Below are 26,990 nucleotides of genomic sequence, written 5' to 3'. Positions count from 1 at the left end.
TCTGATTGCTGGTCTGAGCAAAGCCATCTCCCCTAGAAAACCCCTAGGAACAGGATTTTATCACTACATGTTATCTGCATGATACTTTTCCACTGTATTTGCTTAAAAATAATCCTGATGAAAACAACTGGCTTTTATAAACCAACAGGTTTAAGGATGAAAACAAACAGCACTCACCCAAAGAAATCTGCCTGGTCAGATGTGCCGTACAGAGAGGGGGAAAGAATCAGTTCTGGATATTCAGTCTCCTTAGTTCTCAGCGTCCCAAGTCCCATTGCTGCCATCACAAAGAGGACTGGGAGGATGACCTGAGCAATGAAGCCTCTGACATCCCGCCGGGTATGGTGGAATCTCTTAATGAATAAAGCTGATGTCTTCTTAAGCAGCAATGGCAAACCTTGCAGGCTCTTTGACCTGATCAGGAGCTGATCTGGGCACAAAAGAACGCGTTTCGTCATGGATCAGTATTTGCAAAATGCAGAGAAATGACAGTTATAGGTCCCAGGGAATAACCTTGGCTACCTGCTCTCCCTTTTCAGATGGAAAAATCAGAACTACTAGGTTGGAACATACCCTCTTTGGACAGGATTCAGGTTTTGTCTTGAGTCATGAGCTCAGTAACACCAGTTTTTAGCTTGATTTCAAATGCATACACATGGTATGCATTTTGACATCTTGCAAGAGGAATGCACGCTTCCAGATGCAACAAGTTATCTACATCCTACCTACCTGGTTGCAACTTTTATATTTGCAAACTGAAAATTCTCGTCATTGAGAAGGCAGGTCCTCAGACAAATCAATAAGAGAATTCATTCAGGAACAAGAAAAAAGGCACAAACTAATTGATCACTTATGTGGACAAGTTTGCAGCACTTTAAAAGCAGAACCAAACCCTGTGCAACCTATTCCTCTTCATAAAATATTAACATATATAATACAACACGAAGCAAATCATCTTCAGTGCTCTCATTAGGCATGACATAAAATACTTCTCTACACGTCTGGGTTACTGTTTATGGAGCTGCACATCTCCAGTGCAGGTCAGCTTTGAGAAGCAAGTATTAAAATACCTCTGTGTCGTCCCTTAACTGTTACCCTAACTATAAATGATATATTCATAAGTAAAAAACTTTTCTTTGTCAGAAAGGATGTTCAAGATTTTTTTGGACCATGCCACCTTCTGCAGCTCTCAAACTCTCGGAGATAGTGGTGTAGCTTGACTCTCTTCTGAAGGGGAATTTATGCCACCGTCTTGCCCTTTCTGCTGTTTGCCCTTACTGGAATGGTTGGGACACAGAAAAGAGCTCCAAGAAAGATCCAGCTCAGAGCTGTGCTGCTTTTGCAGCAGGCTAAGGGGTTTCCACAAAGTTTCTCTCAAATTCTACTAATTGCATAGAAATAAACCTCTGCATCAATTACAGCAATTACTTTCAAAGGTATACATTTGCTCCTTCACCCACATACTATGTTTGATTAGATTAAACCTGAATCAAATTAAAGGGAGGCGGATACAAACAAGCCCCCTCTGTAATTTGTTCTGCGATTCAGACATTCCAAACCAGTGGATCTAAACAACTGTTGAGTGCTGTGCTTCTAGTGATTAATTGGTTTTGTGATTTCTGGTTGGGTGAAACATGGTTTCCAACATAGAAAGAGGACAGGAAAGCTCAAATCAGTCTGTCATTCACTTTTTGCATCTGTGACAAATCTGGAATAAAACCTGGAGGTAATTCAGTACCATCTCTCTCCGTGAAGGTATCCGTGTTCACAGACATTTCGTCACTGCCAGTTTGACCACTGGCTCCAGGCAGTTGTTGAGGCAGTTCAGTATCGTCTCGTGGGTCCTTCCCTAGCTCTTTTGTCAGATTGAGAAACACCTACACAGCAAGAAAACATAAAGGAAAATTGGTCCAAATTACTCCATTTTCCAAACCAATAATCAGAATCCACTCTCCTACATGCTTCTGTAGCTCCCATTCCTACTCTGTAGCTGTTTGTGGAGCAATCGCGGATGACAATCCTCTTTTTATTCCCTTTGTGTTCTGAAGGAGAAATTCACTTTTTTTCAGTATAAAATAGTTTTTGTCCAGCTACCTGTCACCTCTCTTGCTGCAGCAGTGGCAAACTAAACTTTTGCAGCTGCCCACAGTTGGACTTACCTTGCCCTAATGCCACCCCGCTACCATGACTACTGAGTAGGTGTTAAAGAAGCTGCATTTCAGCACACAGGCAGCTTACCCTGCTTGGCATCAGTAAAGAAACAAGTAGGGTTGTCTCCCTGGGATATTTTCCTCTCCAGCCTCTGACAATCCTGACTACTTCAACACAAATAAACATGGATTTCTGGACAGAAAGGTGACAAACTCTGCGTCTCCTCTGCAAGAGGAAGGTTGCATCATTTAAAACTACTACTTAAAACTCATCGTTTAAAGCTGCTTTTTGTTTCTGATGTAACTAAATGTTTGTGGTTATTGTGTTTATTATGACAAGAGATTTTCTGTGGGCAGGAAGATGCCTGTGTTACTCTGAGATGCTACAGGTGACACACTTGTGCATGGCAGCATCCATGCTGAAGTTTAGCATTTAGACTGTTTTCTAACTGTCTAGAGACAACCCCAAATTCATGGCAATGAGAAGCAAACCTCAAACAGAAATGTGTCTTTGCCCTCTCTCCCCTGTCTAACTCCAACATCTTATTTTCTGGGTAAAATGCTGAAAGGTCTTAGCAAGGTAAGACAGTGGTATGCTTTGTGCATTAGTAGATTTAGTAGATCGATGAATTCATCTACACGCTCGCGTGTTCATAAACGTAGCACAGTGAGAAACCAAACCACCTCTTCCCTTGCCTGTGACTCCCACATCCCAAACGTGCCATCACCTACCTCAGAAAGCAGACCTACACAGTTCTGGGAAGTTAATAACATTTCATTTAATCGAGTCCTGAGCTCATACCTCTTCCACGGTTGTGTTTGAAATCCCGTAGCAACCAAGGTGGAGATCACTCAAGCTGGTATCGAGGGCTCTGAGAAGCGCCTGGTAGGCCCCCGAGACTGTTGACTTGAAGGGGGGAAGCACGTACACGAGCTCCCCACCAATGTCCTCCTTGAGATAAGCCTCTGGAAGGTGGGACTGGATCAGGGAGGTCACTGCTGCGGTGTCACACTCCTCTATCATATTCTGAAAAAGGAGGAAAATGCTCTGGTCAACGAGAGGGCTGGGAGGTCAATATTCCTGCTGCAGGATTCAGACCAAATTCTGTCCTGCAGTATAACCAGTGGGCAAACTTAATCCAGACAGGCAATATTTCAGTTTACACACTAAAAGGAGATGAAACTGGGGTTCTGGCGTTTGAAGAAGACTGAAAGATGTGGCACAGACACTCTGCCCCTCACTGTGCTGAGGAAGAGATGAGCTCTGGGGACTTTTTGGACTACACTGTGCCTATCTTGGTCCATGCAGAGCTCACCAAGCTCCCTCTGTCCACAAGCATACAGGGACTGGGACAGATTGGCCATTTTGTACCAGCTAGAGGGTTTACAGTACAGACAAAAAGCCTAGCCACAAGGGAGAGTTGACACCTGAGCTTGGCCGCCAGCACAATTACAACCTTTTTCCCCATGAAAAATAGGGCTTGCACATGGGTCCTTTTTCATTTTTTCTATCTATACTGCCTTCAATTTGGAAGAGGGGCTGATCTCTTACAGTATCTGTGTGTTATTCTGTGTGCTGGGGCTACCAACAGCACTGTAATAAAGGCTTTAAGAACAGAGTTCCTCCCTCATTGCAAACAGCAGAACATTTTGCCTCAGGCCAGGTACTATCCACAGGCCTTTCCCATCTCTTATCTCTGAACTCCAGAATTCACACTCTGCACCTGGCCTTGCCTTTAACCCTCACAGAGACCCTGTTCTTTTCCAACAAAGCAGAAAGCTGAAATTTCTGCTTGTTGAGGGTCGCAGGGCCTGGTATGATGTCCTCCCTGGTGGCTGGTTTGGAGATCCTCCCTCTGCTTAAAGGAACGTGCTCTGTCAGCATCTCTCCCTGAGACACAGCGTGCTCACATGCAGATCTTCAGGAGCACTTTGGTGCCTCTCTCTGCATCCAACGCAACCACTTTGGTACTGCTTCCATCCTCAGCTCCTGCCAACAGCATCCCTGAGCAAGCCTCGATGCTCCCCTTCAGAGATGAAGCTGCTGAGAGCTCATGCTACATGTGGGCTCAAACACCAGGCATCTCTGCCTCTGCTCCCTGCAGTACCTGCTGCGGTGACTATGCCCACGGGACATGAAAGGGAGCCAGGGCCAGAAGGGAAGGGAGGATAAAGAGGATTGCATTGCTCACCTGGGCACAGGAGGCTCAGATTCACACCTCTGCCTTGTCTGTTAGATCTGCAGCTAAGACTCCTATGTTTTGGGGAACTCTCCATATAGGCTGTCTTTCTGAAGGAAACTTATCTATAAAAGTGTGTGAATTCCAGCACAGGACAGACAGAGTGAGCCAGAGAGCACAGTGCACCGTGTCTTGTGTACCTCAGTGGCTGGAGCATATAAGAAGTGTTCTTAATAGCAATCTACAGGCTGTAGTTACATGTTTACAAAGCCAGCATGTGCTTTAACCTGTGTGTCCAAAACCAGAGGTTTCAACCCAAAATGCATCCCATTTTCACCCTGCAATAAAACAGTCACATAAAGAATCCATTCCATGGAAGAGAAATTAGACTGAAACAACCATTCCATGGCAGAGATCTAAGATTAAGATGAACCTTCTGCAATGTGCTTCATGTCTGTGGGACACTGACTTGCCTCCTTCCTTCACGTCATACAACTGACTCAGTTTCCCACCCAAGATGTCTATCATAACATCACACATTTATCTTAAAGTGAGGCTAAATTTGTAGGACTCTGACACAAACCTTCTTTTTTGTGAGTGTCAGGTGATATCCATCACCAAACGTTTCCTTGAGGTAGAACGGCGACCCACAGCATCTGAGCCCCCCATGCTCCAGGAAGGCGATTCGGTCACTCAGTACTTCTGCTTCATCCAAGTGATGTGTTGAAAGAATGATGGTTCTGCCTGGGAAACAGAAAACTGATGTCAACCAACACAGAACAGACATAAAGGATTACATAGGACCCGTGAAAGCTTCACCGAATGAGGGCACGCAGAGCATCAGGTGAAAAATCAACTGTGCTTTTTGGAAATTAATAATGAAACTGGATGAAAGACAACATTAGAGAGAAGTTGAAAGTTACTATCATAAGTTGTGTATTATCGTAAAGTTTATTTTCAAATGACATTGTGAATTTACAAGAAGAGCCTGGAATGCACCCAGAAGCTCTGCAAAGTCCCAGATCCCCACAGCTAGTTCTCTGTGGCCTCCAAAAACTGCTTCTCAAAGCCACTGATATCGTATTTCCAAGCGACACAAATCGCTTTTGTGACTGAGCAGCATCTCATCTCATCACAGTACCTTTTTTATTCTTGGAGATAATTTCCCAAATACTCCTCCGAGAGCACGGATCCACCCCTGTGGTTGGTTCATCCAGGATTACCACCCTTGATCCACCCAGGAGAGCAATAGCTATAGACAACTTCCTCTTCATTCCCCCAGACAGGGAACCAGCTAGCTTATGACGATGGCTGTACAGTCCAGTCTCCTTCAAAGTCCTTCAAAACAAAGAAAAAACAACCCCCAGAGGTTGTCCTTCAGGCATCTTTTAAAAGCAGGGAATCTGAAAATACCCAAAAAACATAACTGCAAATGAAAAACTGCTCAAGTATGGACTGCTCTACTAAATGGTCACAGTGCACTGAGATGATTCATCCTATAGCTCAGCCACTGGGATTTTAATTTAAAAAATCTTTTTTTAGGATGTTTTCAAAGTTTCCATCTGACAAGCCAAGGTTAAAGGCTCAACCTCATCAACAGAGAACACCAAGATCCAAATTCCCTGGGATGTTCTGGCTGTTTCACTTCTCCGCAGAACCAATAAAGCCGACATCATCTTTCTGACTGGTTGATTAAATCCCTTTCTGGGGAAAATTGTAAAGAAGCAAGGACCAGACCCTTAGGCCGATAAATTCATCTCCAAAGAATTGCCAGAGAAACTTGTGAACCCCCTGGAGAAAAGACGTTGTTTTCTTACAGCCCCAGATTTCAACACTCAATATCCTCCTCTAGGCAGACCAAGGCGTTATTTGAACTCCAGGCTGGGTCTGCAACTGTGCTCAAAACGATTCATTTGAGCTTTGTAGGGGCAATGGCACTACCACACAATAATTTTCAGAGCCCTCTCACTCTTCCCCAACCCTGCTGGTTTTATACCTCTTAACTTCTTGGTAGAGCTCTTCTTTACTCCATTGAGGGACTTTGATGTACCCATAGAGCAGCAGGTGCTCCTTCGTGGTGAGGTAGTTGAAGAGCACGTTGTGCTGCAAGCACACACCCATGTTCTTCCTGATAACCTCCTGATCAGTCCTGATGTCTTTGTCATAGACAACAATAGTACCTGATGATGTAGGGAACAACCCAGTCAAAATAGATCTGAAAGGGAAAAATAAATTGTAAAGAAAGTTAAGTAGAAAGCCAGACATGATTTTTTTCTACATGGTCCTGTACCTATCATTATTTGCAAAGCTTCCCTCCATCACCACCGCACTCCTTGCAGCCAGAAATAACTGAACACAGCTTCTTCTGCTGCCTGCCATGCTTGGGCAGAGCAGTGGCCAATTAACATCAAAGAACATCCTCCTCCCTCTCTGTAGGATTGTGAGGGCAAGTACCAAGCTTGTGTATGGAACTCTGGCTACTTTTCACATATACTTTTATCTTCCTTGGTCTTCCCCTCTCCAACTCAGACCACAGTGTGTCCCGTACATCGATACTCATGAATGCCCTTCACTTCCCATTTAATCACTGGTAATTCAGGTAATGCAGTTACTCTTCATTCTTTGAGGTTTGTCTGCAGTATCCAGACAGCCTCATACTGCTAACCACATCAGAGATTGCAAACCACGTCTTCATCATACTAACCACATCACGGCAGGGAAACCTGATTTCACTGCCATTATTAACAAGGAATGGGAGAGGACTTCCAGGCAAGGCACCTCACAGAGGGCAGCACTTTCAACTAGTTCAAGCTAATAATACTACCTACTAATGCTACCTACCTAACAGACCCGAGTCAAACACCTTCTGCTTGGAATAACTACTTACATAATATGGGTTGTTTTTAGAGCTGTCCTGCAGGGAGTAAAGGGAGAAGATGCATCTCTGACTGCCTTTCACCTTCCCCGTGTTGCTCCCTCTCCTGGGACTTTTAACCCTCATTAAAAAGGAGAGGAGAAGTAACTTGTGACCTTACTTGGGATTTCAAGCCTGCACTAAGTTTCAAGAAGCCATTATATTTTTCTGTACATCACCTTTGCCTACACTTCACAAAGAGGACGTGAGATGAATTTCTAATAAGCTGAGATGAAGCACACATCTGTCTTACTGATTTTGGCTCTTCTGGGGCTTCTATTTATCAACTTAATGTTGCTTTCAGAGTGATGCATATATATATATCAGTGGAGAAATCAAGTTCTACAGGTTTGTTTTACTGCTTTTATCTAACAACTCAAACAATAATTTATAAATGGCAAGGCTAGAAGGGCTGGAAGGCCAATGTATTAACCTACTGCCATCCCAGCCCAGTCAACACATGAGTCTGTACAGCTGAAATATACCTTTATTAAGCTTTTGTGCTAATATCATTTCAACTTTGGCATGTGCAAAGCTACCCACAGCTTTCAGAGCAACCCAGCCCCAGGCACCAAAGCCTCATGGAACAAAATGCTGGAACAGCTGCTGTGCTGTGTATTACAGTGATCCTACCAGACTAAAAAGCATATTCCTAAGCAGCAAAGGAGCTTTAATTCTAACAGATGAAGGGACAGCTGAGGTTGTCTAAGACCAAGATAAAACTGCAGGAGCGATCTGTCCTAATAAAGCATCTTATTCAGCTCCCCAACCCTGCACAGCCCCATTTGCTCTCTCATTCACCCTGCCATGCCCCACAGTATAAAACATCCCAACTTTAAAGAGCACATACATGGTCGTCGTTTTCCCAGCTCCATTGTGTCCCAGCAGGGAAGTTATATTCCCTTCGTAGAAGTTGAGGCTGAGGTTGTCCACTGCAGCTTTGGATCCATAAACCTTTGTTATGCCACGGAGGGAGACTCCCAAGGTCAGGTCAGTGGGCTCTGGCTCCAGGTGAGGAGGGGGGGCACCTGCAACACCAAAGGGAAGGGGCAGAGGACAGTTACTTTTTTTCATCTTATAAATAAGCAGGGCTTTTTATAGCATAAAATACAGAAAAGGTAGATGCCTTTCAACAAGGAATGTAGAGAACATTTCAGAGGATCTGAATCATTTTGAGCTCTTCCGGATTTCTCCTTTTCACTTCTGCAACTTCTTACAACTCCTGACAGTAAGCGTTAATCACTTCCGAAAGGTCCCATATTTAGATGTTTCAGAGCACCTAACGTAATCTATACTAAGAAAGCACAGCAAAACTACTAAATTATTTTTGTTAGGTAGCATCAGCAAGCTTGTATCTGTGAGCTCACTACATTTTACAGGCTAAATATTTAAAGAAACAAACAAAGCAGCACATATCCCTTTTGACAAGTGGAAACTTCTTTTTGCTTGCACAAACAAAAGTGTGTTTTTCTACGCAGAGCATTGTTGAGTGAGGCATATGCATCTAAGGTATCTGCCAAACTACAGTATACACAAATATGCATGTGAATATCAGTAGTGGATTTCCATATCAAATAGGAAGAAAAAGGAAAATTTAAAAGCCAAATTTCCATTCAGGTAAGCAACAGTTTCCGTTTTTTTCTGTGCTACAAAATAAGGATTAACACAGAAATGCGCTTTCTGAGAGCAGTGCCCCTTTACAAATTCCACTTTGTTTACTTGAAGTGTAAGTTGGCACTGCTACCCCATGTAGAATTCACATACATATCTTATTGTTGAGGGGAGTTTCTTTCCTTAGCATCAGCTTGCTGAAGAAGAGGCCTCTTTGTTTCTCACTCCAGAAGGGGAGGTAACTGTTGTATTCGAGCCAGTAAGATGGAAGGAACGGGAAATACCAGGGAGCAGCCATGCCATATCGTCCTGCAAGAAGAAAACGAAGCTCATCCAGGTATCTGCAGAAAGCACCACTATTAGATTGCACTCAAAATAACAAAAAATGAACTCCGTAGAGATCTCTCCTCTCTTGATGTGCTTCATGTACTACTGATACTTGGTAGAGGATTTTCCCTTAATTGGCACAACAGGAAGCATTTGCTAATTTGTTATTCTGAGTAACTTCATAGCCGGAGGGTTGGAGTACTTTACATTTTCCACTGGGTAGATTTCTGTGTGCCAGTGGACTGCTTCATTAGGTGGGGAAGAAAAGCAAAAGATAAATGTACTGGCTCTTGCCCAAGGCAGGAATTACTTTTTGAAATCGAATGATATAAGTAACGCAACCCATAATCACTCAGCTGACAAATGCTGGCTAACATGCTCTGTTCTCATTTTCACCGACCAGACAGCAAACATACCCTCCTGTGTCCTTGGCTTCAGCTTCCTTATGGGTTTCACCTACCCACACGATAAGCAGAAGAACCCTATTTTTCCCTCTGTCTTGTCCCAGTTTCATTAATACTCAGACATCCACCACTTAAGTCATGGGCCCTTTGGTCTAGTAACAGAAATATCCTGTGCGGGCAGACTGGAATCAGCCAGTGTTGTATTCATTGTTTTCCAAAGGAAATGGTACAGCAGCAACCTCAATGCAACATATCCTTACCTGGGAATACATTCCTTATATACCACCCCAGGATGAAGTAAATGAAGGAGTCTATCAGAATGAGCCAGCACATCCAGCCAAAGGAGGTGTTGTCTCCAATCATTGGGGATTTATACATGTTGTCCCACTGCAGACCTGCAGAAAGGAATTTAGAAATACAACAGAATCCATATTAGTTAATGAAACATCACATCCATGGGAACTCAAATCCTAGTTTTTTGTACAATAAACATACCTATGCCCTGTGCCTCGTAGCGAGCAATGTATTGACTTGCATAACTGAACGCAGTTGGGGACAACAGGCTCTGAGGAATAAACAAAATTGAAAACAAACAATTTTTGAATTAGTCTCAAAAAGAAATCAAGTCAGACAACCAATCAGGTACCTCACTGGCTTGGTACAACAGCTAGAAAAACGAGGGAGATTTTTTCCAACAGTCACAAAGAGCAGTGGATGAGGCTTATCATGGACAGTGCTTCTGGTGATGGTCTGTAATAACTCCTTAAAGACTTCCCTCCTTTTGCTTCTACTCCCAGTACCCAACTTAATCCCTCATTCAGGGCTTTAATTTAGGCTTTTGAAATAAAGTTGTGATTGAAAATTACCTGAGGTGGCTAATAATTTTACCACTTGAATTAACAGGTGTCCTTTCTCAAATTTGGTGGACTCAAAGAAAACAAGTACAGCTTCTGGAACCTAATACCTATTTATTTCTACCCTTGGTAAGAGACATGGCTTTGTGTCTCTTTCCGTGACTATGAATTTGAGATACATACAACTAAAGGACAAGCAGAGCCAGCCCTCCTTCACAGTCCTGAAACCTAAATTCCTTACTGACCAGCCTTACTGCTCGTGGTGGCTGAAGGTAACCCATTTTTGCCTTTCAATTTGCGAGGGTTCACACTACTCTGGTTCAGCAGGCAGGTGGTAACTCCCTAAAATGGCACAAGTATTGTGTTCAGTCACCACTAATTCCAGGCCTCCCTGAACCAGGCCATGGCCAGCTCTCCTGCTACGTACCTGTCAACACCCACTGATGGAATTTAGAAAGGAATTTAGAATTTAGAATTCATGTATAATTGTGACACAAGCCTTAATAACAACTGAAGTGTACTGAAGGGGAATGCCTGCTTCCACACACATAATCCCTGTTACTGAAAAGCAGAACTTACCAGTAGGCTCTTCACCGAGAAGCTCAAGTGATTTTCAATGACAAGCAACACAATGAAGGGGAAGAAGGTGAGGATGTACACGAGACTGCCCACCAATGCTGCTATGTTGGTGTTGTTGAAGAAAACGCTGATGAAGTAGCTCATGGCTATGATGGACAGGCTGTAGTCCATGAGGTACAGGAACAGGAGTGATGTGTTTGTTTTGGGAAGGATGTCACCCACTTTTAGGATAACAATGAGGAAGGTGACAGTGATTAGAAGGAAGATGGCACATTCTATGAACCAGGCGATAAAATGGCTGCTTGCATTAACACCCATCATTTTCATGTACTACAGAGAGAAGGGTTAAAAAGAAAAAAAAAAGAATTACAAATGGCAAATGTTTATTAAGAGATTTTTTTTTTCAGTGATAATAGGGCACACAAACAAAATATGCTTTCCTACTTTGGCATACTGCTCTGTTGATAACCAGGGAGAAACCATGCTCCCACATTTCTGGAATGCCCTGGGTTTGCAAAGCAGTCTATTGCAAACGAACAGCAGGGGCAGGATCTGCAAGCATCATGTGCCGCAACCCACAAGTTGCAAAGCAGCTGCTGGCATTACGTTTGTAACCTTTCTAAAGCATTTTGGTTATTATTATTTTTTTTAATAATGCTATTTGACTTCGTGGCTTGAACATAAAAACTCTTAGGTCTCTTTGAAACCAAGCCATTTCACACACATCCCCAAGGCAATGCATAAGAGATAAATTAGCATGGTTATACAGAAGTGATATTAATTTATATTAGCTGATGATCAAAGCCACAAGACCTATAGAACTGTAAATTTGTATTGCTGAACCCAAAAGAAATGACCAATGCTGTTGTCTTGTTGTAGATAACACACCTAAACAGAAAACCGACACCCTAGGTCTTAGAAACAACAAAAGTGGGTTCCCAAAACTATACTGGGAACTAATGGGGCCGTCAACTAGCTATTGAGGTTCACTCATTGTCTGTCTCATTGGAGTTCATAGGGTGCACTTTCTTAGAAAGGCTTTTTGGTGAATTAATATATTTCCATGGTACTAGATAAAAACCAAATCTGCCTAAGCTTTTGTTGTTTGCCGAAGCTTAGCTTTACAAAAAGTTCTTTGCTGTTCATCTGTTGCCTGTGCTCATACTGAAAACCCAAGTTACTGCAGTAAATTCCCTATGTTTCAATGTCATTTCTTTTCTTATAGGCAACCTGAAGGAAGGACTTCATTTCAGAGGAGCTGATGTAAAATGTAGCACCTTCTGAATTATTAAGTATAATAACTTCAAGGATAGGAAGAAAGTCCCTTTGTGTCTTTGTTCCCAGTAGGTACGACTCAAACTCAATTTTCAGGGAGCTTTAAATCTTCAGAAAACTTGTAATTTTGTGAGGTCCCCATGTTTCCAGTGTTCAGCATGGCAAAGCAATATTCTCACCACTTCAAGGGCAAATGCCCTGCACTTCTACATTTTTGTGCTTGGTTACAATGTCAGAATTCAAACACTGCAGGCCAGACAATAGGTATATGGAATATTATTTTCCTTAATGCTTGTTTTGCTCCATTTAATGTTGCACATGGGACCTACAACTCACTAATAAGGAAAATCTGTTTATAATTTTACACGCCCCAGAAAGTTTCAGTGTACCTCATAAAGCCTCAGATCTTTCTCTTGAACAAGTGTTTTAACAAAATCAGCTATAAACAGCACCCAGGCAGCCATCAGAGCAAATGGAAGAGAGTAGGTCACGCTGGTTAAGAACCTGTAAAAGGCAAATGCAGGCTTTAGCTGAATACAAAATGTTCTGGGGATTAAAGCTTTATACAGAATATATTTCTCAGAATAATACTTTGGCACAGGAAAAGACAGGCTTATATTTCAAAATGTGAAGTATAATTAATAATTACAAAAAAAAAAAAAGGCTATTTTGCCATTGCATTGGATTTTCTATTCATGAAACTCCTGGCTGTTCAAAAAAAAAAAAAAATTATTAAATCACACAGGGATTTCCAGCCAGGTTCTGGAAGCAGTTTTGCTCAGCAGCACCACTGGCAAGAGCAGAAGAAACCACCATTGGCAATGGCATCTCCTGGCTCTCTGGTGGGGTGCATCCAACCTGGAAACACCCCATCAGCCAGCTATTCTGGCAATAAATATAATGGCCAAATTTTGTTATCTGGCCATATTTCCTGGTGCTTGAGGTTGGATATCAGTGCTTGCCCTCAGAGTGTCTGTCCTGCTGCCCCACAGGATGGGTATTACAGATCCAGGTCTGCAACGTGGGCTTCGTAATTCTTGGTTCTTCCTCCTTACAACCTTCCTCCCATGCCAAATGTGCACTGAGAAAAGACACAACAATGGCCCAAAGTACAATTCTCATTTTGTGATGGAAAGTAAGTTTTTACAGTGGGAGATTGGGAGATTCAATTCATCGTATCTAAAGGGCTTACGTTTTCCTCCCTTATTTTTAAACCTGGTTTAAAAAAAAATAAAAAATCGGTATTATTCCTGGGAAAAGTTCAATCCACAATAGCAATTTTTTTTAATTTACTTTTTTTTTAAAATTACATTTTTGAATTGTAATGCCCAAAATTTCCCCAAACCAGCGCTTTTAGGAAATGCTTCCATGCGAATGAAGTCATATTTATAATGAACGATGAAAAGGCATTTTGGTAGCTTTACCAATTTTTCGCCACCTTTTTTTTTTTTTTTTTTTATCACCACCTTGTGCATTATCTCTAGGCTATAAAAAAATCAGTATTTCCCATACTTTCTTTGTAGTAGTACATATGTTCCTCCTGTTTCTCTCCAGGACGGTAACTATGTGCTAAGAATCGATAAACAGCCATTTTATGATGACTTCTACTGGATGCAAATCCAAAGCCTTTAGGTAGTTTAATAATTGAGCAAACTCATGGCTCTCTGAATCCAGGGTGGAGAGGGAAACCCAAAGGCAAGCTGTTTTCTCAGCAGCCCAAGAACAAGCAAAGAAACAGATAACACTGTAGTAAGTGCCCCCAGCAGCCAGTTAATCATTGTGCAAAACTATCTCACAGCAATAATCCACGTTTGCTGCAAGAAGTTGAGGCTTGGTTTGAATGTTCCCTGCCTGCATACTGGCAAGCACTTCGCATGCATTTACCCTAAGGAGGGACGGTAAGTTCCCAGCTCGCAGAAGACAGGCTGACACAGGAGGTTAGGGGCTCTGCTATAGCTCCCAGGTCATCTTTCAGCTCATGCAGTCGAGATGCAGAGCTCCAAAGTTCAGTTTGTAAACTTGGTCCACAGGAGATCCTCATGTCTGTGTGAATTGCCTGCCCAACCTACCAATATTACCTGCTGAACATCCTTCAGTGCTTTCTGAGCGACACGAAATCCCTTCCCTGTGTGTTTTCCACTCAGCTTGGCCACCAGCTGTGGACAGGGGAATAACTCTGAGGATGTACCATGTTGCCAGCTTCCCAATGCCGACCAAAATTGCCTTGCCAGAGGGGCAGGTCCTCAGCTGTGAGAAATTGGCTTCTCTCTATTGCACTTGGCAGAGAGATGGTTTATATTAGCTGCAGATCTGGCTCAAGACGAGTGGAAAGGAAGGCGATCCAAAACTTTTTGATCTACTTTACCATTCAGAACTTATTCTGGTCCACACACGGTTCATGCTGCACTGCTCTGTATAACAGGCTGTTAACCCTGACAACTCGGCACATCAAAAGCTTTTCTCTCCTCCCTCATTACTGCGGCGATGAATGGTACAATTTCATCTTCCCTCTTATCCTTCTTAAAGCATCTGTGAGAGAGGCACCTGGATTGAGAACTATTCACTGTACGCTGAATATTAGCCCGAATCAGTGGAATGAATAACAAATAGCACAGCTGGATGGCAATCTGTAGGAACAAAGCTCATAAACCTAGGGGCTCTTTTTGCCCAATAAGTACGTTTTCTAAGTTCTGCCGCACTGTCTGCACGTAAACACCTGCAGAACAAGCCAACGCTCCTATTTAACCCAAGTCCTGCCAACCCAAGACTCAGCTCCACCTTTTGAAGTAAAACAAGAACAGCAAATTTTACCAGCTGTAAAACCTGTAGTTACCATGACAATTCAGGCACATACAGAGCACCGAAAGCAAAAGATTGGGCAAACTAAACAGAGGCCATTTATGCTAGGGTCCAAAATCTCCCCTTTTGTTCAGACCCTTGAAAAATCACAACACAAAATCATTTCCACCCCATGTGGACAGGTGTTAAGGAGACCAGCACAGCTGGTGAAGCCGACTCCACCAGTCAGACAAGAAGAGCTTACAAAAACCAGGAAGATAAAAGTCCCACAAACTTACATATCCTTATTGTAGCAGGGGTAAGGCATGGCCTGGACTTGAACAGCTATTTCCTCCAGCTTCTTGCCAGTCTGTAACTGAATGATGGCTCTTTCAATGCTGTCCTGGATATAGATAAATGCCCGGCTGTAGATCTGGCTCTGCGAGGTGGAGTTGTGTGGTCCCACAGTCCAGATGCGCTCCCTTATCCTGTTGGTGGTTTGTGTAATCCTGCTGCTCATCCTGATGGTGTAGTTGAGTACAGGAGGGAGGGCCAATGCCCCACCGACGGGGCTGCTCCGGCTTGAAGGCAGCTTGAAAATGATACCTTGGAACAGAAAGGGAAGGGTTTTCCTTCAGTCAGAGTTGATAGCATGGGAGCAGTACACACATATGTAGGAACTCCTCATTTTTATAAGCCTTTTCTACATTACAGTCCATCATTTCATTTCTTTGCTGCACAAATAATGCTCAGATGGGCAGGCTGCTTATGGTCACTATCAAGAGTTTGGAAGTGGAAAGCAAACATCACTGCAGCTCCTCCTAACTTCCAAATGTGACCGATGATTCCAGGTGCTAAATACACCCCAAAGGCTTCAAGTCTTCTCCCACTGAGTATTTAAAAATTAAAGGCTCTCAGAGTAACCAGCTGTGTTTGGAAAAATCTTGCTGTTAATACAGACTGTCACAGATCTAGAGGGTATGTCTCTTAGCACATGCATCTCTCGTGAACACGCCCAAATGTACTCCATCACCAGAGCTCACATAGTGATGCTGTAACACAAACCTCAGGAGTGTGGCATTGACAACGGTTCATGGACATACTTTTGTGCACACAGAAACTCCTGCAAAGCTGAAAAATATCTGGGAATATAAAAGCTTTACAAATTTCTGTTAGGAAATGGAATACCAGAAACAGTTTGATAGACAGGACTCCTTTTCTCTTTAAAATGTCTGTTTGATATATATGCCACTACCACATTTTTTCTCTCCAGAATACTTTGGCTGATTATTCTGTATATGAAACATGCAATGGAAAGGAAGGCAAACATAGAGGAAACTCCTTTTATGGGATTAGATAAGTATTATTGGGGCCTGAAGTACAAAGAATAGAAAAAGTTTCTATCTACACCTAAATTATGAGGAACAAGACCCAACAGGTCATGGAACTTATGAGTTAATCCTAATTAAGGAGATATTGTGCATTCTTGAAGAATTAAGACATGTTTGTATCATTCAAATGGATAAGTTTTTATTCCCTGCTCTCCTCTCTGCAGTCTGATCTGAAGCTGAAATCCAATCCCACAAATGTAAAAGGTGTGACTGAGAAGACCCATTATAATAATGAAGTGCTGGACCGGAGCATCTCAAGATCTTTATTATCTTCTAATAAATTGAACTATATCATTTTTTTTTCAATCAAAGCATCTTTTCCCTCTGGAGGCCTGAGAGAAGGAAGCTCTGGCATGAAGATCTCCTAAGGGCAGCAAAACTTATTTCAATTAACCAAGAGAAAACACCAGATGACCAAAGGCTTTCTTTTTAAAGACGACAGAGGTACAAGAAAAGAGAACGTATAAACAGGATGGTGTAAAACACTGCCATAAGGAGGTCTGAATGTGCAGGACCCATAGCTCTAGGTGAAAATCGATGGCTGTGCTGTGGAAGCTGTGACCACAACAGTCACTGGTGGAAAGCCAACCTGTGTAGGCTGGACTCCCATCCTGTACCAGGCTAACTTCAACTGACAGCAGTACTTGAGACTCTGTTACATACTTGCAAAAAGTTCATTCTTTAGAAAGAGCTCTTTAGCCATCCTTTCCAATTCTTCTAAGCTTTTGACTGCCCAAATGCGATTAAATGAGACGCAGGAAGACACATTTACAGCAAGAGTAGCTAATGTGTTCAACTGATCGACAATGTCAGAGTTGTTCTGTAACTCCAGCCGAATGTCATCTGTAAAAAACAACAACAAAAAAAAAAAACAAACAATAGCATCAGTACATATAGCAAAAAAAAAAAATAAAAATCCATCAAACCATTCTGCTCTTTATACCAACAATGACACCAGAAAGGAAGAAAGGACATCATACTAAACACAAAGTGTAAAACATATTTCTGCACTTCGCAGTGCAACGAAGGCATGTTGTTGACCCAATTTTTATGTTAATCATTTGTAATATGTTCGTGAGCTTGCCTTTGGGAGGATGCCAGCGCTGTGATGTGACAGCCATCCCAAATCAGAAGTTGCCACTAACCTGCTGTGTTTCTAGACTTGCATGTGATGCTCACCATTCATTCCACATCTCATGGTTTTTGATGTAATCAACACGTCTGCTGAGCTGCTGTCTCAGGGGAGAATGGGCTCTATCCAAGCACATCAAGAAAAGTTATGTCTGTTGTGCTGATGTGTGTACTAAACCTGATAATGAAGTTTAATAACGATGCTGCTGTTGCCTGGCTGTTTTAAAAGGTGACTGCATAATGTGGTGTAACTAATATGGAACAGCTGCTGCAGGCATGATGATTTTATGGGGAGTTCAGACAGGAGATGCTACTCATGAAATAGCACAGGGGTCATCACGAACAGCGTGTTCACATCATTCAGACTTTAACAGACTAAAACCACGCTTGGCTTACGATAACTTTTGCTGGCATAAACCAGATATACGTTGAGATGTATGCACACACCGAAAATGTGCATAGGGGCAATAAGACCAGCTTGGAGGGGGGCTACCATCACCGTACTGCACACTAAGAAGGGATACAACCACCAGTGCTGTTAGCTGATGATTACCACTGTGCAGATCAGCACCTCTCACCTTGAAGGACTATGCAAGACCATCAGGGAACAGCAAATGCCATCAGGGCATCTTTTGTAATGATGCCTCTGGCTTCACCAGCCTGTGCTCCTTTATTGGGTCCTTTCCTTTTCTGCTCCGGAAAACTTTCAAGCTGAACACTAATGCAATGTAAGTGAGCTCTCCACATTTCCCATCTGAATCCCAGGTAGCTCGTTTGAAGTGATAATTATGGCTAAATAGTGTCCTCCAGTGGCCACAATCAGCTGCAGAGATTCCCATCCTACTATTCCTTCAGCGCTCATGAGAAACATCTCTTCGTACAAGCCCTTTGCTTTCTAAGAGTCTTTTCCCACAGACAGACTTCAAGAGTTTTGAATCATGGCTGAGATTGCCTCACACTAAAGCATCTGATACTGGCCATGGAAGAGCAGAACTGGAGAATGACTGAAGTTTGGTGACTCTGCAGCTTCCGGACCTGAAGTACAAGTAGGAGGGCAGCACATATGGAACAACTTACCCAGCTCATTTATTTGACTCAGCAGTTCAACTGCGTCCAAATCCACCATCAGCTTGATAAAAACCTGCACAAAAGGATTCTGCAGGGCATTCTGTCAACAAGCAAAGAGAAAAAGCATTAGTTTGACCACAAACCCCGCGAGCTTATTTAGCGTATTGCTAAAATACAACAGACCAGCTGCCTTCATTAACGCTTGTTCAACCCTCTCCTACTCCTTTCTTGACCTTCCATTCTTCATTCTCTGTTTCAGGATGGGGAAATGTCAGCAATGAAAAAAAGAAAACTAATGTTACTTGGAGTCAACAGAAGATGCCTTTTGACTCTCCACCAGGCACCAGACTCCCATGGAAAAATCTTGGATACTCTTTGTTTAACCTGAGGCTTAAAAGTGCAGTAAATTTCACTTCTGTCTGTTCAAGTCCTGTGAACACAGCCAGCACACAATGGGTAGAGTCCAAAATTTAGCTTGGAGATTGGCTGTCAGATTTTTATTTGGCTGAATTGTTCATTGTTCCACCAGCAAGTGCAGTCAGCAGAGAATATTTCATTTCACTTCTGCATAATCCACTCTGGATTTTCTCTCCGTGCCATAGAAATTACAATGATTTTCAGCCACTGAAATTATCTTTGAATGCTTTAGGGTTCCAGAGATCTCATTTTCATAGTTTTTAAGAAAAGGAGACAATTTCTACTGTAGCAAATGTGAAGCAAGTATGCGAAGCATTGCAGCCTACTGCTTTCTGCAGCCAACCAAGGCTAGGCTCCTTAGGAGGGGAAAAAGAAATTTTATTTACATTCACTGAGGTACAAAGACATCTCCTAGCTCTTACGTGTGTACCAAAGCTACATGTTTATTATAGATACTGTTTCATTTTCTGAAAAAGTCATTTCTTGCCTGGTCTTGGCTGGCTGGATCACTCTATCAAGCAGAAAGTTAATTTACAAACTGAAGAGCGTTCCCTGCTCATCTTAGCCCTCCAGCAGCCCTCAGCATGGCCAGTGTCAAGGAGCACACTACAGACATATTTCAGAAAGAGGATTTGCATGGAAAGGTGTGCCAGCAGTATTTCTGTTAGGGGAACAAGCAGACAGGCACAGAAGCTGTGAAGCCAAGGGCAGAAGCCTGAGCTCAGGTGTCCCCGAGGTCACTCCAACCCCAATTTATTTCAGCGAAGAAACCCATCCTCCCTCCTGTGAGAGAGACAGGGCAGGGTAAGATCTCATACCTTGATCATTGGAACGGTCTCGTTTAACTTAGTCAGTGAATTCATGATGGCAGGAGACTTGTCCAGCCATTCCTGAGACTTCAGGGCTAGATCAGCCATCTGCTTTAAGGTGGCATTAGACTATAAAAAAAGCACACAACAACATATAAGGATCCACTTACTAATTACCTGAAAGCTTTTAAAAAATAAGTAAGGAAAACTGCTAAGACTAAATTAGGTTTCTTTAGGGTTTTCCTTAGCACCTTGTTACTGTCTGGCAAAATGCCCCTTTAAGTAATTACTTAAAAATAAGGCCTCATAGCTGACATTTGGAGCATGCCTTGGGTGTCAGCTTTCCTTCTATCACTGGCCTGCTTGCCACACGTAGTGGTGAGCATTTGTCCTGGAAGACATCTCTGTTACTTGCCGAAAATATGGAGGTGAAACTTCATACATTGAAAGCCTTAAAATAATTGTACTATTAAAAGTAGAACAACATGATTTTTTTGGAGGTAACATTTATTTCAAGATGAAAGATGACTCATATGACCAGCAATAGAGTTATGAAAAAAATCTAATATTGCAAACAGACAGAAAACAGACTTCTGCTTCCCAAATAAACCAGTCCGTGCTAGACACAAATTAAAATCCTTTTGAGTGGGCATATCCTGATGTACTGTAAACAGAGTCATACCTTTCCCATGATTGCCCGAGTTTCTGGGGTATCTGGAGTATAAAGGATCTTCCCAAACACCATTGGTTTTAGAAAAGACCAAATTAAAGCTCCAGTTGGGGTCTTGACCAGATCCAGGTAAAAGGACAAACAAAATGGTGCTGTAAGGGCAGAAAAACAAATGAGTTGCACAGAGCACAAGTAGACCAGACATGAGAAAGCTTGGTCCGATTTGTTGCTGTGTCCAGCAAATGACTTCAGGGCTCTCGTTGCTGACTGATAATAATGGGTTTGACAAAAGCAATCCACCCCCAAAATCTCCTGTTGCTGAACTCAAGGCATCAAGAATCTCCTCATTCGAGCCAGGATTCTGTGCCTGAAGGTTAAATGCAGTTTTGTGAACTCAGAGGAGCTAATAATGTCAGCGCAGTCAGAAAAACTACGTATCAAGAAAAAGCGGTGACCCGTCAAGTCCTAGAACCACCCCATCAACAACTGGGAAACAGCGCAGTATCAAGCACTGCTGGGCTATGCTGGCTGTTTGTCTTTTAACATTTATGAAAATAAGCCACTGATAATTTGGGTGGAGCAGATCTTCAACTAACATAAATCGTGAGCCCTCCAGAGACATCAAGCTCAGTGATGGATCTCTCTAAACATTAGAGTTTGGTTTTGAAATGTATTTTACCTATGGAAAAGCCAGACTTACTGGAATCGTGAGGAATTCCGTATTTCCTCATCATCTGTTGGACATGGGCATCCTCTACAGAAGAACTGTTTCTTACAGGGTCTCCAAAATCGGGAAGCAAGGACTCAAAAAACAGGGGTGTGATATCCTGGTTGCAGAGAACTTTTGACATGGATTTAAATGTGCCACGTGTTATCTTAAAGTCATTTGGTTTAAATAATGCCTGCAGAAGAGGAAAAAAACCACCCAAACAAATAAATCCTACCTGTTAAAAACACCCTATTCTGGAGAGGAAAAAGAGGTAATAGAAGGAAAGGAATAAACATTCTTATACTGATTTCTTAAAATAAGTTTATCTCTACAGAATAAGGGGCTTTCCCCAGAAATCATGATTTTATGGCTAATGTCATTTCAAGGCATGAGACTCAATGTGAGAATCGCCTACCACACGTGCAATAAGGGTGCCTGGTGCCATACATACAAGACTATGGAACAGAAAGGGACGGGATCCAGTGGTGGATGCTGTTAGTGCAACCCAAAGTTATTGCAGCTGTTGCAACAGGACTGGGTTTGTAGTGAATGTTTTGGGTAGCCTTGAGGCTACAAGCGTGATCTAACGCACACCAAAGCTGGAGTGAATTTTTGCTGCTCACTTAAATGGTTTTGAATAGCCTTCAGTGGGCAGTTCTCCAGCTGTTTTCACACACCGACCACTTCCAGTGCATCTGTGTATTTTGTTCGAAGTCTATTCCCCTTCAAGAGGGTTGTTCATCCCTTGCACTTCTGTTCCTAGTGTCACCCCCCCCTCCAACCACACTGGACACCAGGCTGTCTCAATGCTCCAAATCTAAGCACTCCTATTCAGGCAACATGTCAGTTTGATAGAGATTAGTTTTATGGCATCACTATTTTAAAAGAGAAACAGTAAGCCACAATTGAATGCACCTTCAGCTTCTACAATAAGAAATTCCTATGAAAACTGGTGCAATGGTGTTTTACCTCCCAAGCACATGCAGACTACACATACCTTACTCAGTGACATCCTTCTAGACTGGCGGAGCTTTTTCAGTGAATGAATAGCTTGCAACAGTGGATCAACATCAGACTCAACCTGGTGTCTGTAATATTTCATCTTTGTCAGAACGCCTAACATCTTGTCCACAGGTTTCTGAAGTTCCTTAGGGAAAAACATCTGCAAGAGGCAGGAAGGAAATCAATTATGATTAGCAGGAATCTGTGTGCATGTGTATGCACGCACCCATGATCTTCTCTTAATCCCAAAATGGAGACTGTGGGATGTTCAATACTGTTAGGAGGTTTAAGGAGCACATGTCCCATGGGAACTGAATGAGATTAGCATTCCTAAATCCACAAATGGTTTTGCAACCCCCTCCCGTGACTATTACATATTCTAAAAGGTGCATGTTTCCAAACACCTACAGTTGGGAAACGTGCTAGATGTTGGCTGGGATATAATTTGAGAGGTGGCCTTTCATACAACAGAGACGTCAAACACTACAGGTGAATTTTGACCTAAGACAAATTAATTGGCATTCTCATTTAGTAACTTCTGTTCCACTCAGGATCATTTCTAACCTGCTTTGGCAGGGGGGCTGGACCCGATGATCTTTTGAGGTCCCTTCCAACCCCTTCAATTCTGTGATTCTGTGATTTCTGTAGTGTTTTAAAATGTGTATTCAATCCACACTTCTCAGTGAACAGTACTTTGACTTGCTGTTTATATACATGTATGTGGGGGATATTTGAATCGTTTAATAACTTGGCAGTGACAACTAGATTGGGAAAATATATTTTACAGGATGTTTTTCAGGGCTTCCATTTTCAAGGGATAGAAAAAATTTAGCCTGGTGTCTTGTTTTTGGGAATCCTGAACTCAGCTGGGAATGTTCAAGAGGCTGTGACAGCACATAAACAATACTAGCAGATAGGGAGGCATTCGGAGCAGGTCTAGTGCCTCTAAATGAGGTTTGCGGGTTTACACCAGCTGGGATCTTCATTTATATCTACACTGTCACAGCATGGATACGCAATAAAAATTACTGCATGAGAAAAGCCTGATCTTTGGCTTGTGTAAATCAGCATTGCTCCTGGCCACTGCAATGATATTTTATGACCTTTCAGCCACTACATGCAGCAAAGACTATAGAAAGCACTCTACAAATCCAGCACTAACCTTGTATAAGAAATTATAAACGTCTAAGTGTTGTAACAGGGTGACCCCCAGGATGTACATCTCACGAGTCCTCTCTGACACAGAGAGATTGCAGAACTCCTCTGCTACGGTTTGCAGCTGTGGGTCGGAAGGACGGGTGCTACAGGACTCCAGCTGGAGGATCTGAGAAATGAGCTGTGTTTGCAGAAAGGAAGAAAAGATTTGTCAAGGAGTAGACTGCTCACTCCAGTATGCATAGTTTAATCTTGCCTTTATGCATAGTTTAATCTTGCCTTGCTGCTGTTCTTTCCACAATGTCATATTTCAGCCCTGAGAACCAGAATATGCCTACCTACTACTCCCACTGCAAGGGACAAATCCTAAAGATTGTGTTTTACTGCCTAGCTTGCAGAGCAGTAAAAGCTTTTGTGGCTTCAGTTTCCCATTGACTGATGCATGTGAAGACTAAAAAAGACTGCGCTCTTCGGGGTTCACTCCAGACAAGATGGTTGGGAAGGGGAAAAGCATCTGGAGCTCTGCTTGCACAGGAGGCTGAAGAAGGCAAGCTCATCTCTCCTTATGGGAGGCTATTTTTGGACCCCTGACTGCTCTCATGAATCCTGTTTAGAACTGTGCTTTTCCATCTGGACTACAACAACTCCTCAGCACTGAGGACCCCACCAAGGATCTCACTTGTCCTCATTAGGCTGTTAGAGCGAACTGTGCCCTCACTGCAGATCAGAGCAATCACTCACCAGGCAGCGTGTGGCTGTTACCAGCTACTCGTGACAGCCAAAAAGACCATATGGCTCTCGGTCTCAAATGCCTAAACTGATGTCAGTGACATCCTACTGCATTTCTGGTGGCTGTTTTGATCTATGTCCCTTGTCTATCCCTGTGGGACTGTCTACTTCTCTCTGTGCTGTCAACAGGATCTCTCACTACAATGACAGCAAGCTTACATGACTGCTGTTTTCTGGGAGAGATGTTTCCAGAAGAGCATCAATACTGGCTGTGGACATTCCTGTCATGTTTTTGAGATCCTCTTTGAGCTGGTCCACATTTTTAAAGACATCCCTTAACTTTTCTGTAAAGGAAATCAAAAAAAAGTTGATGTAACAGCTTTCTTCAGATAGACGGTAATCTCAAGCACACAGAGAACTTTATTTTTGGTAAAGGATGGAAGTGCTGCATATCATTGCTGATTAAAACCCCCAAACCTTGCAAAAGAGTCATATTTCCTAGGTTCCACAGTCTGAATTCCACTATGATATAAAGTTGGCAGGTTTAGGGATAGCAAATTTTGCCCAAATACAAAGACTTTGGACTTTCAGCATGTCAGATTTTCAGGCAGTGCAGAAAAAAATGTTGGTCTAGCACTGGCTCTGGAATTACCCTAGACAAAAGGATCCCAAGAACAGTGGACATGGTGTATGGTTATTTCAGTAATACCACTTCTTCCTGGCAGCTAAACAAATCTTGGGTTTTCAGCGGAAGTTATGATACCAGGGATGATGTTCACAAACCAACATTGTAAAGAAAATACAGGAAACTACCTTGCTTGCTGGCATCTGTTAAATTCTCAGTGATGTTCAACATGGAATTCAAAGTTTTAATATACTGAGGAATCTCTTGAAAGAAAGCAATTTCTGGTATGTTTTCTTGAAACCTAAATTGGAAAAACAAAACAACCACAAATTTGGGAATATGAGAAGAAGGCAGGAAGACATTTTATCACTTCATAAATAGAATACTATAGCAACCTAACTCAGACGAAAAGCCTCACCACTTTATTTGTGTCTGGACATTTGTGGCATCCCCAACCAGTACATTCTGAAGCTCCTGGGAGATCCTTCTGCCATTCAGTACGTTGGTCACAACTTGACTGCTCAGTTCGATAGCACGGAGGAGCTGCTCATGAGATTGACTCTGTTCACACAGTTCTCCAAAGCTAACATTAGGGAGATGGCAAATATGCTGTATTGACTTAAAGCTCTCATAGTCACAAAGAAGTGTTGTCAGATCCCGGAGGCGAGTTATCTTCAAAGGAAAATTTGAAAAGGAAGACAAATGCACAAACACCAGTTAGATGACAGAACTATAAAAGGTACATTTTAAAGAGTCTAGCTGGTCCTTCACATTTTTCTTTAGGATTATTATTTTTTTTTAATATCTATTTTTAGTTCCTTCAGTAGGCCTCAAATAGAAAAGCTCACAACCAACAATCCTGCATGAATTGGTAGCAGACCTGGCTTTATAACATTGCACAGGATCTAATAAACCTTGCAAGCCTCAGCGTATCGTTTCCCTTGCCCAACACACATATGCAGCAATATCCCATTTGGGCTCACCTGTTGAGTAATTAATCTTCCCAGAGACCAAAGAAATGTACATTTTGCAATAGGTTAAGCTATTTGGACACCAGTTGGTCATCCCTACAGCAACAGATGAAAAGGAGTTGGCTAGAAGTAATGACTTCTGCTTCTGCCAGCCTGCTGTGTGAAATTACAAACCTTTGCCTACTGTTCCATCATGGGTTTCCCTCTTGTCTGACATCACTCTTTACATTATCAGTCATGCCAAGAACTGCTGTCTGTTTTGTGCCTATACCTGTTACTCAGAGGCTCATTAAATTATTTTTACAGATTTAATAAGCAGCAGCAGCATGACAAACTTTTTTTAAAATATTTTTTTAAATTCTACTTCTCTGCATGAGAGAAATAGAATGAAGAGCATACATGCTATGGTGCAGGCGTGTATAAATGGTGTAAGAAGCAAATGAGACACCGCTAAATCCAAAGGTGGTGAGGGAAATCCATGAATCAATATTGCTTAGGGTCTTAGTCTCAGAAAGTTCTACTGTGTTGTGAGGCAGGACACCTCTACCTTCTCAGAAAACTGTGTATATACTGGGTAGAGACTGGTACAGGAACAAGTTGATCAGCCCAGATCAGTGTTGACCTTTAAATACAGGCAGACAACAGTGTTTCAGTCCTAGCTTTTATCAGATTCTCTTAAGACACTTTTTTTCCCATATGCTGTTTTCCAAAATCTCCATTGCACATTCATGTATCACTGTGGGATGTCCTTCAAGTGAGCATTTTAAGCAGACTCACTTTTAGCTTCAGGAGCTCTGGTATGGATGAATGTTTCTCAGGGGTATTATTTTGCATTAAATAGTTCTTTTTCAGATGAATTTGCTTCAAGAGCAGTGTGATGTTTTCTGTGGGAAGAAGAAAACAAAAGTTACTCAAAACAAAAACACCAGACTTGCAGAAACTTCACAGATGGGAATACTGCCACTTTTAATCCAAGGCCTGCTGAGCATTGCTATTTTCCATCAAATTTGTATGGCTCAGGACCTCTGAAATCACTATCTAAGACATGGATTGTAACATGCTGATCCAGTCTTGGTAGGTGCTCAGCTCCTAAAGAAATCCATCCCCACGCTACAAACAGGACTTCTGGCAGTGAGCTTCAGAGCCCACTTGGTATCTCTCTTCTGTCAGCAGATAAACCTCTCAGGTCTTACAATAAGCACATACCATGAATATCTACTTGAAATATCATGTTAACTCTC

The 26,990-nt window shown here is 42.3% G+C and overlaps 1 protein-coding gene across 2 annotated transcripts in view; it reads right to left on the bottom strand.

Moving 5' to 3' along the window:
- Positions 1 to 26,990, bottom strand: part of ABCA12 (ATP binding cassette subfamily A member 12) — a 111,118-nt gene that overhangs the window by 24,146 nt on the left and 59,982 nt on the right. For both annotated transcript variants that reach the window (XM_083840588.1, XM_083840589.1), the window contains 24 exons: positions 26,527 to 26,633; positions 25,197 to 25,450; positions 24,967 to 25,079; positions 24,373 to 24,497; positions 23,432 to 23,605; positions 22,265 to 22,429; positions 21,259 to 21,460; positions 20,571 to 20,710; positions 19,898 to 20,017; positions 18,672 to 18,762; positions 17,127 to 17,306; positions 15,372 to 15,678; positions 12,684 to 12,798; positions 11,020 to 11,349; positions 10,082 to 10,151; positions 9,847 to 9,981; positions 9,009 to 9,164; positions 8,095 to 8,272; positions 6,327 to 6,545; positions 5,472 to 5,668; positions 4,914 to 5,074; positions 2,953 to 3,177; positions 1,739 to 1,877; positions 178 to 430 (listed from right to left, as the gene is read on the bottom strand). In XM_083840588.1, coding sequence (XP_083696714.1) covers positions 178 to 430; positions 1,739 to 1,877; positions 2,953 to 3,177; positions 4,914 to 5,074; positions 5,472 to 5,668; positions 6,327 to 6,545; positions 8,095 to 8,272; positions 9,009 to 9,164; positions 9,847 to 9,981; positions 10,082 to 10,151; positions 11,020 to 11,349; positions 12,684 to 12,798; positions 15,372 to 15,678; positions 17,127 to 17,306; positions 18,672 to 18,762; positions 19,898 to 20,017; positions 20,571 to 20,710; positions 21,259 to 21,460; positions 22,265 to 22,429; positions 23,432 to 23,605; positions 24,373 to 24,497; positions 24,967 to 25,079; positions 25,197 to 25,450; positions 26,527 to 26,633 — 4,156 coding nt within the window. The remainder of the gene's footprint in view (positions 1 to 177; positions 431 to 1,738; positions 1,878 to 2,952; positions 3,178 to 4,913; positions 5,075 to 5,471; positions 5,669 to 6,326; positions 6,546 to 8,094; positions 8,273 to 9,008; positions 9,165 to 9,846; positions 9,982 to 10,081; positions 10,152 to 11,019; positions 11,350 to 12,683; positions 12,799 to 15,371; positions 15,679 to 17,126; positions 17,307 to 18,671; positions 18,763 to 19,897; positions 20,018 to 20,570; positions 20,711 to 21,258; positions 21,461 to 22,264; positions 22,430 to 23,431; positions 23,606 to 24,372; positions 24,498 to 24,966; positions 25,080 to 25,196; positions 25,451 to 26,526; positions 26,634 to 26,990) is intronic.

This window comes from Anser anser, assembly GCF_964211835.1.
Source record: "Anser anser genome assembly, chromosome: 6".
Taxonomy (NCBI): Eukaryota; Metazoa; Chordata; class Aves; order Anseriformes; family Anatidae; genus Anser; species Anser anser.
The sequence above is the reverse complement of the archived record's forward strand: the minus strand, read 5'-3'. Positions and strand labels throughout refer to the sequence as shown.